We start from the raw sequence: 13890 nt of genomic DNA, 5'->3' as shown, positions 1-13890 counted from the left end.
CCCAAAAGGCTTCCTCTCTTTCATTACAATGCATTTTCCATCTCTCTCCTCCGTCTGTGAAGGGAGTAAAGAGAGTAGACTTGGCGTTTGAACTTCAGGCGGAGAGTTGAGTGAGAAACATACCTGATGCTCGAGGAAGAGATGACATGGCACTCGTGTTTGAACTTGGGAAATTATTTTGTGTTACTAATGTGCTGCTGTCTCAGCTGAAGCAGACACAAAGAACAGTGTGGGCTATCAGTTAAAGATAGATTTCATGAATGCGCAGTCAGTGAACTTTGTGGCTGAGCAGGGATTTGACCCTTGATTCCCCAGCCCAAATCCATGAACTGCTACACCCAACTCATTCTCAACTAGAAATGTTGAAGGAGCATGTTTAGCTTGGAGAGGAGGCGGCTGAGAGGTGAGATGATCACCATCTTCAAGTACTTGAAAGGCTGTCATATACAGGATGGTGTGGAATTGTTTTCTGTGGTCCCAGAAGGTAGAACCAGAACCAATGGGTTGGAATTAAATCAGAAGAGTTTCTGGCTCAACGTTAGGAACAACTTCTTGACAGTCAGAGTAGTTCCTCAGGGGAACAGGCTTCCTCGGGAGGTGGTGGGCTCTCCTTCCTTGGAGTTTTTAAAACAGAGGCTAAATGGCCATCTGAAAGCAATGTGGATCCTGTGAATTTAGAGGGAGGTATTTGTGAGTTTCTTGCATTGTGCAGGGGGTTGGACTAGATGACCCTGGAAGTCCCTTCCAACTCTATGATTTCATGTAGTGGGGAAATTTGAATTCAAATCCATGCTTTTTGGGGGGAGGGGGTGCTATTTTTGTATTTGTGTGCATGTGTCTGTCTGTCCGTCTGCACCTGGAATTCCTGTTGACCTCTGGTGACTGATCCCTCCTGGGGGCCTGGAATATATTCAGAGAGGTGGCTGAATAAAGCCTCCCCCTATCCTCCCGACTTGGTACTTCAAGGAGGTCTCCCTCCAAGTACTAACCAGAGTCAACCCTGCTTAGCTTCTGAGATCTGACAAGATTGGGCTTGCCTGGGCTATCCAGGTCAGGGCGAATTCAAAGCCATGTTTGATAGAAAACTTACTGGGTGACCTTGGCTGCTCATTGTCTTCCAGCTTAACCTACCTCCTGTTCTGAGGAGAGAACTTTGGTGGTTACCAAGAGGCAGTTTGGTGTAGTGGTTAAGTGCGCAGACTCTTATCTTGGAGAACTTGGATTCCCCACTCTTCCACTTGCACCTGCTGGAATAGCCTTGGGTCAGCCATAGCTCTCACCAGGGCTTTTTTTAGTAGAAAAATCCCAGCAGAAACTCATTTGCACATTAGGCCACACACTCTGACACCAAGACAGTCGGAACTGCATGTATTCCTGCTCAAAAAAAGCCCTGGCTCTCACAGAGCTGTCTGGGAGAGCTCTCTCAGCCCCACCTACTTCACAGAATGTCTGTTGTGGGGGAGGAACGTAAAGGAGATTGTAACCCACTCTGAGATTTAGAGTGAAGGGTGGGATATAAATCTAGTATCTTCTTTCTTTCTTTCTTTCTTTCTTTCTTTCTTTCTTTCTTTCTTTCTTTCTTTCTTTCTTTCTTTCTTTCTTTCTTTCTTTCTTTCTGAAAGGCGGGATAAGAATGTGCTAGAGCAGGGGTGGCCAAACTTGCATAACCTAAGAGCCACATAGAATACGCATCAGATGTTTGAGAGCTGGGAGGGAGGAAGGAAGGAGGGAGGGAGGGAGGGGTGGAAAGAGAGCAACTTTAACTTTATGCATTCTGCAAGTCACAAGCTAGCTTGACTTGGAGAAGTGATTAGAAGAGACACCTGCCTTTGCCAAGCTGGCTGACGGGGCAATGGGGGCTTCGAGAGCCACACAACGTGTGTGAAAGAGCCACGGTTTGGCCACCCCTGTGCTAGAGAGAGGAACAAGCCCTCTCTGGTGTTATCTCGCTAGAAAAATGACTATGTAAACCTGGAGCTCACAAGCCTCTTGACTAATATGTGGCACAGAAATGTTGTCCTTGGATTTCTGTGTGCGTCAGGTGTCTTCATTTGCAACTCTCTTGCTGCCCCCTGAACATGGATCGGCAAAATGTTTTATTTAGGATTGCATTTGATTAAATGTTTTATTTAAAAATCCATTTGGTTAAAGATGGCTTTCTTCAGGACTGCATTTGATCAAAACAATGCTAAATTGTGTTTTTTAAAATGCTGGCTTTATGGTTTTTAGGTAAACTGTTTTAGGCCTTTTGATAATATTGTAAGCAGCATTGCCAACCTCCAGGTGGAGCCTGGAGATCTCCAGGTGACAGGAATTGGTTAACATGGGGGAAAATGGCTGCTGTGGAGGGGGATATTATACCCCACTAATGTCCCTCCTCTCCCCAAGCCCCACCCACCTCAGGCTCCACCCCCAACATCCTGGCACCAGCAACCCTAATTGTAAATAGGGTTGCCAATCCCCAGGTGGGGGCAGGGGATCCCCCAGTTTGGAGGCCCTCCCCCCGCTTCAGGGTCATCAGAAAGCAGGATAGGGAGATGTCTTCTGCCCTCTCCATTATTCCCCATGAAGACCAATTCCCATAGGGTATAATGGAGAATTGAACTGTGGGTATCTGGGTCTATGGTGGGAGGCACCATAATTTGAGGCAGAGGCACCAAATTTGCAGCAAAGCATCCGGTGACTCTCCTCAAAACACCTTCCAAGTTTCAAAAAAATTGAACCAGGGGGTCCAGTTCTATGAGCCCCAAAAGAAGGTGCCCCTATCCCTCATTATTTCCAATGGCATTTAAAAGGCACACGGTGCCACATCCTCCATTTAAAAGGAGCATTTAAAGGCATTTAAAAGGAGCATGGTCCCTTGAAATGTGATGGCCAGAACTCCCTTTGGAGTTCACTTATGCTTGTCACAACCTTGCTCTTGGCTCCGCCCCCAAGGTCTTCTGGCTCCACCTCCAAAGTCCCCAGATATTTTTTGAATTGGACCTGGCAACCATAATTGTAAACCACCTTGAGCTCCATAAGGAAGAAAGGCAGCGGATAAATATTTCAAATAAAGTGATAACATTTTGACAGTAGAGTATTAGGGATGAAATTTGCGGGGAGAGCGAGAGGTTTCCCATTCACGAGGTTCCTCCTTTTCCTTTCCGGCAGGAGCTGAAGGAGAAGATGACCGAGCTGATGCCTCTGATCCGCGTGCTGGACCAGTACAAGGCCGACACGCGCAGCATCGTCCAGCTGAAGGAGGAAGTGAGGAACCTCTCGGGGAGCCTGCTGCAGATCCAGGAGGAGATGGGCGCCTACGACTATGAGGAGCTCCAGCAGCGGGTGCTGGTTCTGGAGGCCCGCTTGCATGCTTGCATGCAGAAGTTAGGTAGGAAATGCCATCGTTCCTGGCGCCTCTCTGTCTGGCTTGGAAGGCAAAGTTGCATGGCTGATTGGAAATATGGATGTTCCACCCTAAAATAGGAATAGCATTTATTCAGCACTTAAAGTAGAGTCGCCAGTCGCCAGGTGGGGCAGGGATAAAGGAATAAACCTCCACGAAAACCAGCCTCTAAATTGATACAAATTATTTACTAGGACTGTTATCAATCAAAAAATCTCTCAAAATATTCACCAACAGATTCATACAAAATTAAACATTAAGGAACGTCACCCATAGTCACTAAACACCAAGTAAATGTCCAATTTTCATAGCAAGAGGGTGTCGGTGACCATTCCAACGGTGTAGTCTTTCACGGAGACCAGAGCTCCAGATGGCTTTCTCTTGTACAGCCTGGCACAAATATGATTCGCTATGCAGTTGTACCGAATCCCACGTTTTGCTTTTGCTCCAACGAGCTTTCGAAAATGACTTCCTATTCCAACTGCTGTCACTTGTAACGTTTTCCAATGACCATACCAGCATGGCCAGGGCTTTTTTCGCAAAAGTGAAACGTGGGATTCAGTACAACCACGTAGCAAATCATATTTGTGCCAGGCTGTGCAAGAGAAAGCCATCTGGAGCTCTGGTCTCCGCGAAAGACTACGTAGTTGGAATGGTCACCTGCACCCTCTTGCTATGAAAATTGAACATTTGCTTCTTGTTTGGTGACTATGGGTGACTGGGTGATGTTCCTTAATGTTTAATTTTGTATGAATCTGTTGGTGAATATTTTGAGAGATTTTTATTGACAACAATCCTAGTAAATAATTTGTATAAATTTAGAGCCTGGTTTTCGCAGAGGTTTATACCTTTGTCCCTGCTCTACTATCCGTGTTGCTCTTTTTGCTTGCACAATCCCCAGGTGGGGGCAGGGGATCCCCTGGTTTGGAGGCCTTTCCCCCCGCTTCAAGGTCATCAGAAAGCAGGAAGGGAGAGGGAAATTGCTGTTGGGCACTCCATTATAACCTATGGAGATTGATTTCCATAGGGAATGATGAAGAATTGATCCATGGGTATCTGGGGCTCTGGAGGGGCTGTTACCTTTAAAGGGACCACACACCTTCTGGCCATCACCTTTAAAGGACCCATACACCTTTTAAATGCTTTCCCTCCATTGGAAATTATGAAGGATAGAGGCACCTTCTTTTGGGGCTCGTAGAATCGGACCCCTCAGTCCCACCTTTTTCAAACTTGGAGGGTATTTTGGGAAGGCTCTAGATGCTGTGCGGAAAATTTGGTGCTTCTATCTCAAAAAAACAGCCCCGCCCCCCCAGAGCCTGAGATGCCCGCAAATCAATTCTCCATTATATCCTATGGGAATCGATCTCCATAGGGAATAATGGAGTGGCCAGCAGACATTTCCCTCCCCCCGCCATTCTGATGACCCTGAAGCAGGGAGAGGGCCTCCAAACCAGGGGATCCCTGCCCCCACCTAGGGATTATACAACACACAGAGAGTAACACGGCAAAAGGACAAAAAAAAAAAAGAACACCTTGTAGGTGTTCCTTCAAATATGCTGGCTGTTTGGCCTAACGCTTAAGAGAAATTGCTAAGAGGATTGTTGCAGCTTGAAGAAGCTCACGCGAAACAAGGGTTCAGTACGACCTTGTCCTTGGAAACTTGGATCATTGGCTGCATCTTTGGACAAGCATTAAACATCTGGAGTACTACACCAGGATTGCATGGAATAAGATGGGGAGTTTTACCATAGGATGAAAAGAAAGACTCTTGGTGCTATTGCTTCCTTTTCTATTAAGGACTAAAAGTTATGGTTGTTTTGTAATTTATGATGGTGGAATTTGTTTTATTTTTGTTGACCTTGTATAATTTAATAATAGAAGCTGGTTTTCACGGTGGGTTATGTACCTTTGATTTTTTTTTTCCCCAACCTGGGGATTGGCAACCCTGCTCCCCATCTACCGGCCCTCTTTCTTCACGTTGGCTTCTGCATCAGGGAAAAGTTTCCTTCCCCTCAGTGGCCTCTTTTGTGTCTGTAGAGTTTGCTGAGCGCTCATTTAACACTTTGCCATGCCCAAAGGATCAGTATCTCCTTCCCTTAATAGGACAAGCACACAAAAAACAGCCTGTGGCTACAAAAATTGCAAGGCCAGGAAAGCAACAACAACTGTGTTTTGAACACCAGCTGTTCTGGCAGGGGGAGTGAATTGTTTTCAGATGAGTGAATTGGTTGGAACAGTTTACCCACTCAATAAAGTGCAATCTTATGTATGTATATTCAGGGCTTTTTTTGTAGCAGGAACTCATTTGCCTATTAGGCCACACACTCCTGATGCAGCCAATCCTCCTGGAGCTTACAGTAGGCCCTGTAAGAAGAGTCCTGTGAGCTCTTGAAGGATTGGCTACACGAGGGGTGTGGCCTAATAGGCAGAGGAGTTCCTGGTACAAAAAAAGCCCTGTGTATATTTCTCAAGCTTTGATCAAGGATTGACTAGAAAGCGTTTTTTTCCCCTTAACTGAGAAAGACAAAGAATTAAGTTCCCTTGCTAACTCCAGATTGGGAAATTCCTGGAGATTTCAGTGGGGAGGTCAGGGAGGGGAGTATAATGCTAGACTGTTCACCCTTCAAAGCAGGCATTTTCTACAGGGAATCAGTTGTCATTCCAGATCTCCAGGCCCCACCTGGAGATTGGCAACCCCATCTATACAGATTGTACTGTATTTTTTTGACCTTTTCTTTAACATATAGGAAACCTGAAAGAGAAATCCGAATTGTTGCCTATGAGCAGGAGCTTAGTGTATGTGTTTGTTATATGGCAGAACACCATATATTTAAGAAGAAGAAGATATTGGATTTATATCTTGCCCTCCATTCCGAATTTCAGAGTCTCAGAGTGGCTCCCAATCTCCTTTATCTTCCTCCCCCACAACAGACCCCCCCCCTGTGAGGTGGGAGGGGCTGAGAGGGCTCTCAAAGCAGCTGCGCTTTCAAGGATAACTCTTGCCAGAGCTGACCCAAGGCCATTCCAGCAGATGCTAGTGGGGGATCAAACCCGGTTCTCTTCCAGATAAGAGTCCACACACTTAACCACTACACCAGACTGGCTCTCTATAATACATAATATATATAATATAATTTAATTTTAATTTAATTCTATATAATTTAATTCTATATAATTTAATTCTATATAATTTTAATTTAATTTTTTTATTATTATTATTTATACCCTACCCTATCCCACAAGCAAGCTCAGGGCGGTTTACAGCAGTAAAAAACAAAGATCAGAATGAAAACATCATAAAACAGTTTCAATAGGCAAAACAGAAGAAACAGACACCATTTCAGGCCTAAGCGGCAATGTGGGCAAAAATATTCAGATTTGCCGCAGCGTTAAAGCAGCAGGAAAAGGGCAGAGAGCAAAAAACTGACAAACAATATCATCTAAAATTAGAAAGCTTAAAAATGGAATGGCATGCCCAGGGGAAAGAGGAAAAGGGAAAACCACTTAAAATCCTAGGAGAGCATGGAAAAACCAGGCACCATATAGGCATCTTGGGATGAGAGGGTGTCAAAGCTGGGGAGGGCACACTTCTGCCCTTGGGTCAAAGCTGGGGCAGAAGTGAGCCCTCCCCAGCAAGGACTCACTCTCTCAGCAAAGATTACCTTACAGGGTTGTTGTGAGGATCAGGTGGAGGAGGGGAGAACAGGGTGCCCTGCCCTGAACTCCTAGGATGCTGAACTCATGACAATGATGGTGGTGGTGATGGTGAAACAGGTGAAAGACAACTGAACTTCAGGTGATAATCTCAGAATACAGGCAGGAATATTGGTTTATTTAGCTGATTTATAACCCATCTTTCTCACTGAGGTTCAAGGGAGATTCTAGAATACAGACAGAGGGATGTAGCCAATCTTCCAAGAGCTTACAGGACTCTTAGTCCAGGACCTGCGATAAGCTCTAGGAAGATTGGCTACCTAAGGGCGTATGGCCTAATATGCAAAGGAGATCCTGCTACAAAAAAAAAAAAAGCCCAGCAGCATTTCCAGGAGAACATAACATTTTCTCAGAACTGACCAAGCTAAGTAGGACCCTTTTCACACACAGCTTACCTCGCAGTCACAATCCTGTTCCCTCCGCAGCATCTGGTCGGATTTCCCACCATCTGCATCAAAGTTACAGGAAGTGCCACAGCTTTTGCGTAGCAAACATAAACCGCTAAAACCCAGTTTACGTTTGCTACGCAGAAGCTGCGGCACTTCCTGTAACTCCGGCGCAGATGGTGGGAAATCTGACAGACACTGCGGAGGGAACAGGATTGTGACCGCGAGGTAAACTGTGTGCGAAAACGGTTTAGATGTCCTTTTTTTCTGGTTTCGGGATTGCAGAATCCAAACTTGGAGCTCAGATTCCTAAATCACAATTCTTGGAATTACCAATGGGTTTTTCTGAGGTGGTAGAAAACGGATTCGGGAGAGTGGGGGATTTGAATACAGATTGCCCCACAGGAACCAGCCATTTGATCTATTTGGGCAGATTCAGAATATTTGCCAGTTTTTTTTGTACTCTGGTGAAATGTCTGTTCCCTCTGGAAGTAAGACCTGGGTGAAGAAGAATGGGGCTTTGAACCGGGATGCGGGAATGTGGAGGAAGCAGCTCATCTTTGCAACAGAGAATTCGTCATCACAGCCAAAATGAGATTGTTTCCTGTTTTTTTCAAACTGATTACCTGGTTGCAGATTAACCAGGCCAAGGTCTCTGCCACCACCATCCCCCCCCCCCCCCAGCTGCCATGGGTGGGTGGCAATCCTTCCTTCTGCCTGCTGCGGAGGCCATAAAACCCTTGTGCGATGATCAGTGCCAGGGGTTAGAGTTGTGTTTTGCCAGATTAAGTAAAAACCTGCCCTGGTGTAAGCTTAGAAGACTTTAGGCAAATAAATAAATGAAGTCAGAAAGGAAGAGCAAAGGGAAAAAACCACTTCTGGGTTGGAAATAGCAGCACAAACTCCAGTGATTGCTCCCGAGCCTAAATTCCATAGAATTTCAGCCTGCAATCTAGCCAAATTACAGGGTGTACCAGAGGCCAAGCAATAAAAGGGTGCCCCAGCAATAGAGAACTGTAAACGCATTTCATGACGTTAAATGGAAGGGTATGCAGCATGGATTACCCCTCTTCCATGCCCTTCTGTACTGCAAAAAAGATGCTTCTACCTCCTTCTCCTTTTAGCGCTAAGCAAAGCTTTTTGAAATGTCTCTTTAGGCTAGGGTTGCCAATCCCCAGGGGATCCCCTGTTTTGGAGGCCCTCCGCCCGCTTCAGGGTCATCAGAAAGCTCAGGGGGGGAGAGGGAAATGTCTGCTGGGCACTCCACTATTCCCTATGGAGACTGATTCCCATAGGGCATAATTGATCCACAGGTATCTGGGGCTCTGGGGGGTGGGGTGCTGCTTTTTTGAGACAGAGGTACCATATTTTCAGCATAGCATCCAGTGCCTCTCCTCAAGACACCCTCCAGGTTTCAAAAAGATTGGACCAGGGGGTTCAATTTAGGGTTGCCAAGTCCAATTCAAGAAATATCTGGGGACTTTGGGGGTGGAGCCAGGAGACACTGGGGGAGGAGCCAGGAACAAGGGTGTGACAAGCATAATTGAACTCCAAGAGAGTTCTGGCCATCACATTTAAAGGGACAGCACACCTTTTTAAATGTTTTCCTTCCATAGGAAATAATGAAGGATAGGGGCACCTTCTTTTGGGGCTCATAGAATTGGACCCCCTGGTCCAATCGTTTTGAAACTTGGGGGGTACTTTGGGGAGAGGCACTAGATACTATATTAAAAATTTGGTGCCTCTACCTGAAAAAAAAAGCTCCCCCAGAGCCCCCGAAACCTCCAGAACAATTCCCCATTATACCCTATGAGAATCGATCACATAGGGAATAATGAAGACGTTTCCCTCTCTCTCCCCCCCCCCCTTTCTGGAGAGTCTGAAGCAGTGGATCAGCCTCTCTACTCACTATTTGCTGCCAGCTTCTTCACAGAAACACAGACACACCATCCTAAATTGAAGCCTTTCAAGTCAAACCTCTGGAGGTGCAAAGGCACATGGTCCTTTGCGGGCGGGGCTCCCTCTCCCCCCCCCACCTCCAGCCAGCTGATTGGGGGTGGAAAGCAGCCTGGGAAAACTGAAGAAAGGCTGCTGCGATCGGGGCTGGGTAGGAAGGGAAGGGCAAGGAGAAGCTGCTGGGATCGGGGCTGGGTGGGAAGGGCCGCCATTCCCCCCCGCTTTCCAGATTTTTGGTGAGCGGGGGGAGAAGGCTCCAAATCGGGGGTCCCCCGGCTAGGCGGGGGATTTGGGAAGCCTAGTCCAATTCTAGAGCCCAAAAAGAAGGTGCCACTATCCTTCATTATTTCTAATGAAGGGAAGGCACTTAAAAGGTGTGCAGTCCCTTTAAATGTGATGGCCAGAACTCCCTTTGGAATTCAATTATACTTGTCACACACTTGCTCCTGGTTCCACCCCCAAAGTCTCCTGGCTGCACCCCCAAAGTCCCCAGATATTTCTTGAATTGGACCTGACAACGCTAATTTAGGTTTCCAGTATATTTGCTTCCTTGCTTGGGCTACTACTGCCTTCTTTGGGCCCATTATAACCTGTGACCAAAAGGGAAATAGTAGGGCCAGTGTACTGCAGAGGTTAGAGTATAGTGATAGGACCTAGGAAATCCTGGTTCAAATCCCCACTCATCTATGAACCTCACTGGGTGAACCTTGGACCAGTGACACACTTTCCGCCTTGCCTATCTCACAGAGTTGTTGCAGGTTGTCAACTGAGAGCTGGCGGGATGGAGGCCTACCAGTAGGGTGTCCCATAATGCTCTGATGTCAGTTCTGGTTGTCTAACTGGAATTGAGATCCCTGCATGGTAGGACACTCCAGGATTTCCCTAAAACATTATGGTAAACAGTATAGAGTTTCTGAGGATTCCTAGAGCAACTCGCTAAACAGCGATGTCACTTCTGGTGATTCAGCTGGCAATGACATCATGAGTCACAGCCCCCCCTCCCCATTTTTCTGCTGCCACTCTAGCAAGTCAGGGCAGGGGATCAATGCAGAGGGTAGGAGGCTGCCCAACAAAGCGGGCAAACTGGCCACTCTAGGTGGTTGTGAGAGGGAAAATGGGAAAGGGAAGCCCATGTAAACCACCTTAAACTTCTGGAAGGAAGGGCACTTAGGTGGGAAATATGGGGTTGAGATTCAGTGCTTTGTCCACTGAAGGCCCAGGTTTAAGTTCTGGCATCTCCAGGAACAGATGTTATGAAAAACCTTTTTCTGCCTGCAGGGCTTTTTTTGTAGCAGGAACTCCTTTGCATATTAGGCCACACACCCCTTATATAGCCAATCCTTCAAGAGCTTACAGGGCTCTTAGTGCAGGGCCTACTGTCTTGGAGGATTGGCTACATCAGGGGTGTGTGGCCTAATATGCAAACGAGTTCTCACTACAAAAAAAAAAAAGAAAGTCCTGTCTGCCTGAGATGCCCAAGAACTTTTGCCAACCAAAACCAATCAGACAACGTCAGCTAAAAGAATCAGTTCAAGACCTTGCCCCTGCAGCAAAGCCAAAGATCTGCCATCAAATCATCCTTCATAAGCACTTCATGAGCATAAGATCTGCTATCATCAGCATCCTTCATAAGCATCAAATCATCCTTCATAAGTTCTTCAGCCACATGGATACTTTACCCAGTGGCTCCCACCAACCAGGGCTGCTAGCTCTGGGTCAGGAAATACCTCGAGATTTTGGGGGTGGAGCCTGAGCAGGGTGCGGTTGGGGAAAGGAGGGACTTCAGTGGGGTATGATTCCATAGAGCTCACCTTCCAAAGTGGCCATTTTCTCCAGGTGAACTGGTCTTGGTCACCTGGAGATCAGCTGTAATCCCAGGAGATCTCCAGCTACCACCTGGAGGCTGGCAACCCTACTTTAAGGGTGGTAAAAGACCGCTCCTCTCTGGAAAGCACACTCAAACGGGGCTGTCGCGAAATCCGCAATCTTCTCTTGAGGAGCTCTGTAAGGAGAAACAAAACCCTCTGACAGTTTGAAGCAGAACAGGCTATGCAAAATGCCGATTGGCTGCACGCTATGACATCACAAAGCACCCTGCCTCTTTCATCCTACAGCAGATTTTCCAAGTTAAAAGCAACTGTGTTTTGTTTTTTTAAAGATAAAATAAAATCAGCAGCTGTATGACTGATGATATACCAATCAAAATGGTGCTTTAATAGGATTCCCTGATCTCCCTGGCCACTGAAGCTAGGATCAGAGATCTGGACCCCTACTTCTAGGGCTGCCAACCTCCAGGCTGGGCCTGGAATTCTTCCAGAATTACCGCTGATCTCCAGACTACAGAAAACCAGACTACAGGGTGGGCTCTAAGGCATCGTAGAGAGCCAGTTTGGTGTAGTGGTTAAGTGTGCGGACTCTTACCTGGGAGAACCGGGTTTGATTCCCCACTCCTCCACTTGCACCTGCTGGAATGACCTTGGGTTAGCCATAGCTCTAGCAAAGGTTGTCCTTGAAAGGGCAGCTGCTGTGAGAGCCCTTTCAGCCCCACCCACCTCCCGGGGTGTCTGTTGTGGGGGAGGAAGATAAAGGAGATTGTAAGCTGCTCTGACTCTCTGATTCAGAGAGAAGGGCGGGGTATAAATCTGCAGTTCTTCTTCTTCATATCACTGCTGAACTCCCTCCCTTCTCCAAACTCTGCCCTCCCCGAAATATCTAGGAATGTCCGCCCAACCCCAGTGTTGGCAGGCCCGACACCTTCCCAGATACTTTGAAGTGGTTGTGTTCAGAAGAAGCTGCGCTGTGTTCTGGGGCTGAATGTTTGACTCGCTCTGCGCTAATTAGGTTTACAAGCCCTGTCATATACCGAAGGATGTAATGCGGGTCACGCTGATAGTTACCAAGACAGATCAGGATAGATCAGGATGGATCGCTCTGTTAGTCTGTCTGTATCATTAGAAAAGAGCAAGCTGGTCCAGTGCATCTTAGAGACTTAACAGAATTCGTGGCCGGGAAGGAGCTTTCATGAGTCACTGCTCCAGTAGCACCTAGGCAGATGAGTTCAGAAACGGAGTTATGGTCCCTGTTATCTTCTGCACCAGAGCATTTTTTTCAGCAAGAACTCCTTTGCCTATTATGCCACACACCCCTGAAGTAACCAAACCTCCTGGAGCTTACAGCCCTGTAAGCTCTTGGAGGATTGGCTACATCAGGGGTGTATGGCCTAATATGCAAAGGAGTTCCTGCTACAAAAAAAAAAAAAGCCCTGGGCATGGCTACATAGGCTCATTTCTTAAAACTGAGTGATGCCATCCGATCACGACCACTTCACAAAAACAGAACAAGTCGTCATCCCACAATGCATGTTCTCAGCCTATCACTTTCTTGGTGTAGGGTTCCAGGTTTGAGCCCCAGCATCTCCATCAGGGTTGCCAACTTCCAGGTAGAGTCTGGAGATCACACAGAATAACAACTGATCTCCAAGCTACAGAGATCCACTCCCCTGGAGAAAATGGCTGCTTTGGAGGGTGGGATCGATAGCATTTCTACCCCACCAAAGTCCTTCCCCGAACCCTCCCCAGACTCCACCCACAACATCTCCAGGAATTTGCCAAGTTGCAGTTGATAGTCATACAGGATCAAAGTTGTAGGCAATCTGGAAGATACCTGGAGAGCCTCTGCAAAATCAGAGGAGATGCAACTGACCTTGCTAGACCAAGGGTCTGACTCGGCATAAGCACAGTTCTAAGTCCTCACTGGACCCCTGAAGAGATACCTGGTGGTTAAAGGGCCATTCCAGTTCTTGAATAATCAAAGAACTCTATTCTAATCCACTTTGTCTTTTGTACTTCAGGGTGTGGGAAGCTGACCGGGGTGAGCAACCCCATCACTATCCGGGCCTCTGGATCCAGATTCGGCTCATGGATGACGGACACGGTGGCTCCAAGTTCTGACAGTCGGGTGAGTTGCCTCTCAATCAAAGTCCTACAGTGCTCTCTGCACCTCAAAAGATTCCAGCTGGGTGACTCTCGGTGTATCACAGAAGGCCCCCCTCTGAGGATCCAGAGACAGTAGAGGCCCTGGATGTAAGGCCCAGGGTGAAAGAGCCCAACTCTTTCTCTTCTGTCTAGCAAGCTCTGCAGCTAGGAGAAGAACCACTGGGTTCCTTGTTCTGACATAAATAGGACATGAGACCAAGGTGGGCATGTTTAGATTGTTTCCTTTAAAAATCTCTTTTCATAGCCTGCCCAAAACATGTAAAAGTAACAAACCCTTCATGGCATCTTCCTGACGTGTGTGGCTTTCATGTTGTGTTGTGTATCACCCACTGATTTTTTTTTTCATATACTTACAGGCTTTGGATACTCTACACCAGGGTTGGCCAAATTGTGGCTCAGGAGCCACATGTGGCTCTTTCACATATATTGTGTGGCTCTCGAAGCCCCCACC

General features: G+C 47.0%; 1 protein-coding gene across 4 annotated transcripts in view; it reads left to right on the top strand.

The window, feature by feature from the left end:
* OLFM2 (olfactomedin 2) overlaps positions 1-13890 on the top strand; it is a 379600-nt gene that overhangs the window by 335854 nt on the left and 29856 nt on the right. For all 4 annotated transcript variants that reach the window (XM_060253545.1, XM_060253544.1, XM_060253543.1 and 1 more), the window contains exons 4-5: positions 3154-3373; positions 13295-13401. In XM_060253545.1, coding sequence (XP_060109528.1) covers positions 3154-3373; positions 13295-13401 — 327 coding nt within the window. The remainder of the gene's footprint in view (positions 1-3153; positions 3374-13294; positions 13402-13890) is intronic.

Source organism: Heteronotia binoei, chromosome 13, assembly GCF_032191835.1.
Source record: "Heteronotia binoei isolate CCM8104 ecotype False Entrance Well chromosome 13, APGP_CSIRO_Hbin_v1, whole genome shotgun sequence".
NCBI lineage: Eukaryota > Metazoa > Chordata > Lepidosauria > Squamata > Gekkonidae > Heteronotia > Heteronotia binoei.
The sequence above is the reverse complement of the archived record's forward strand: the minus strand, read 5'-3'. Positions and strand labels throughout refer to the sequence as shown.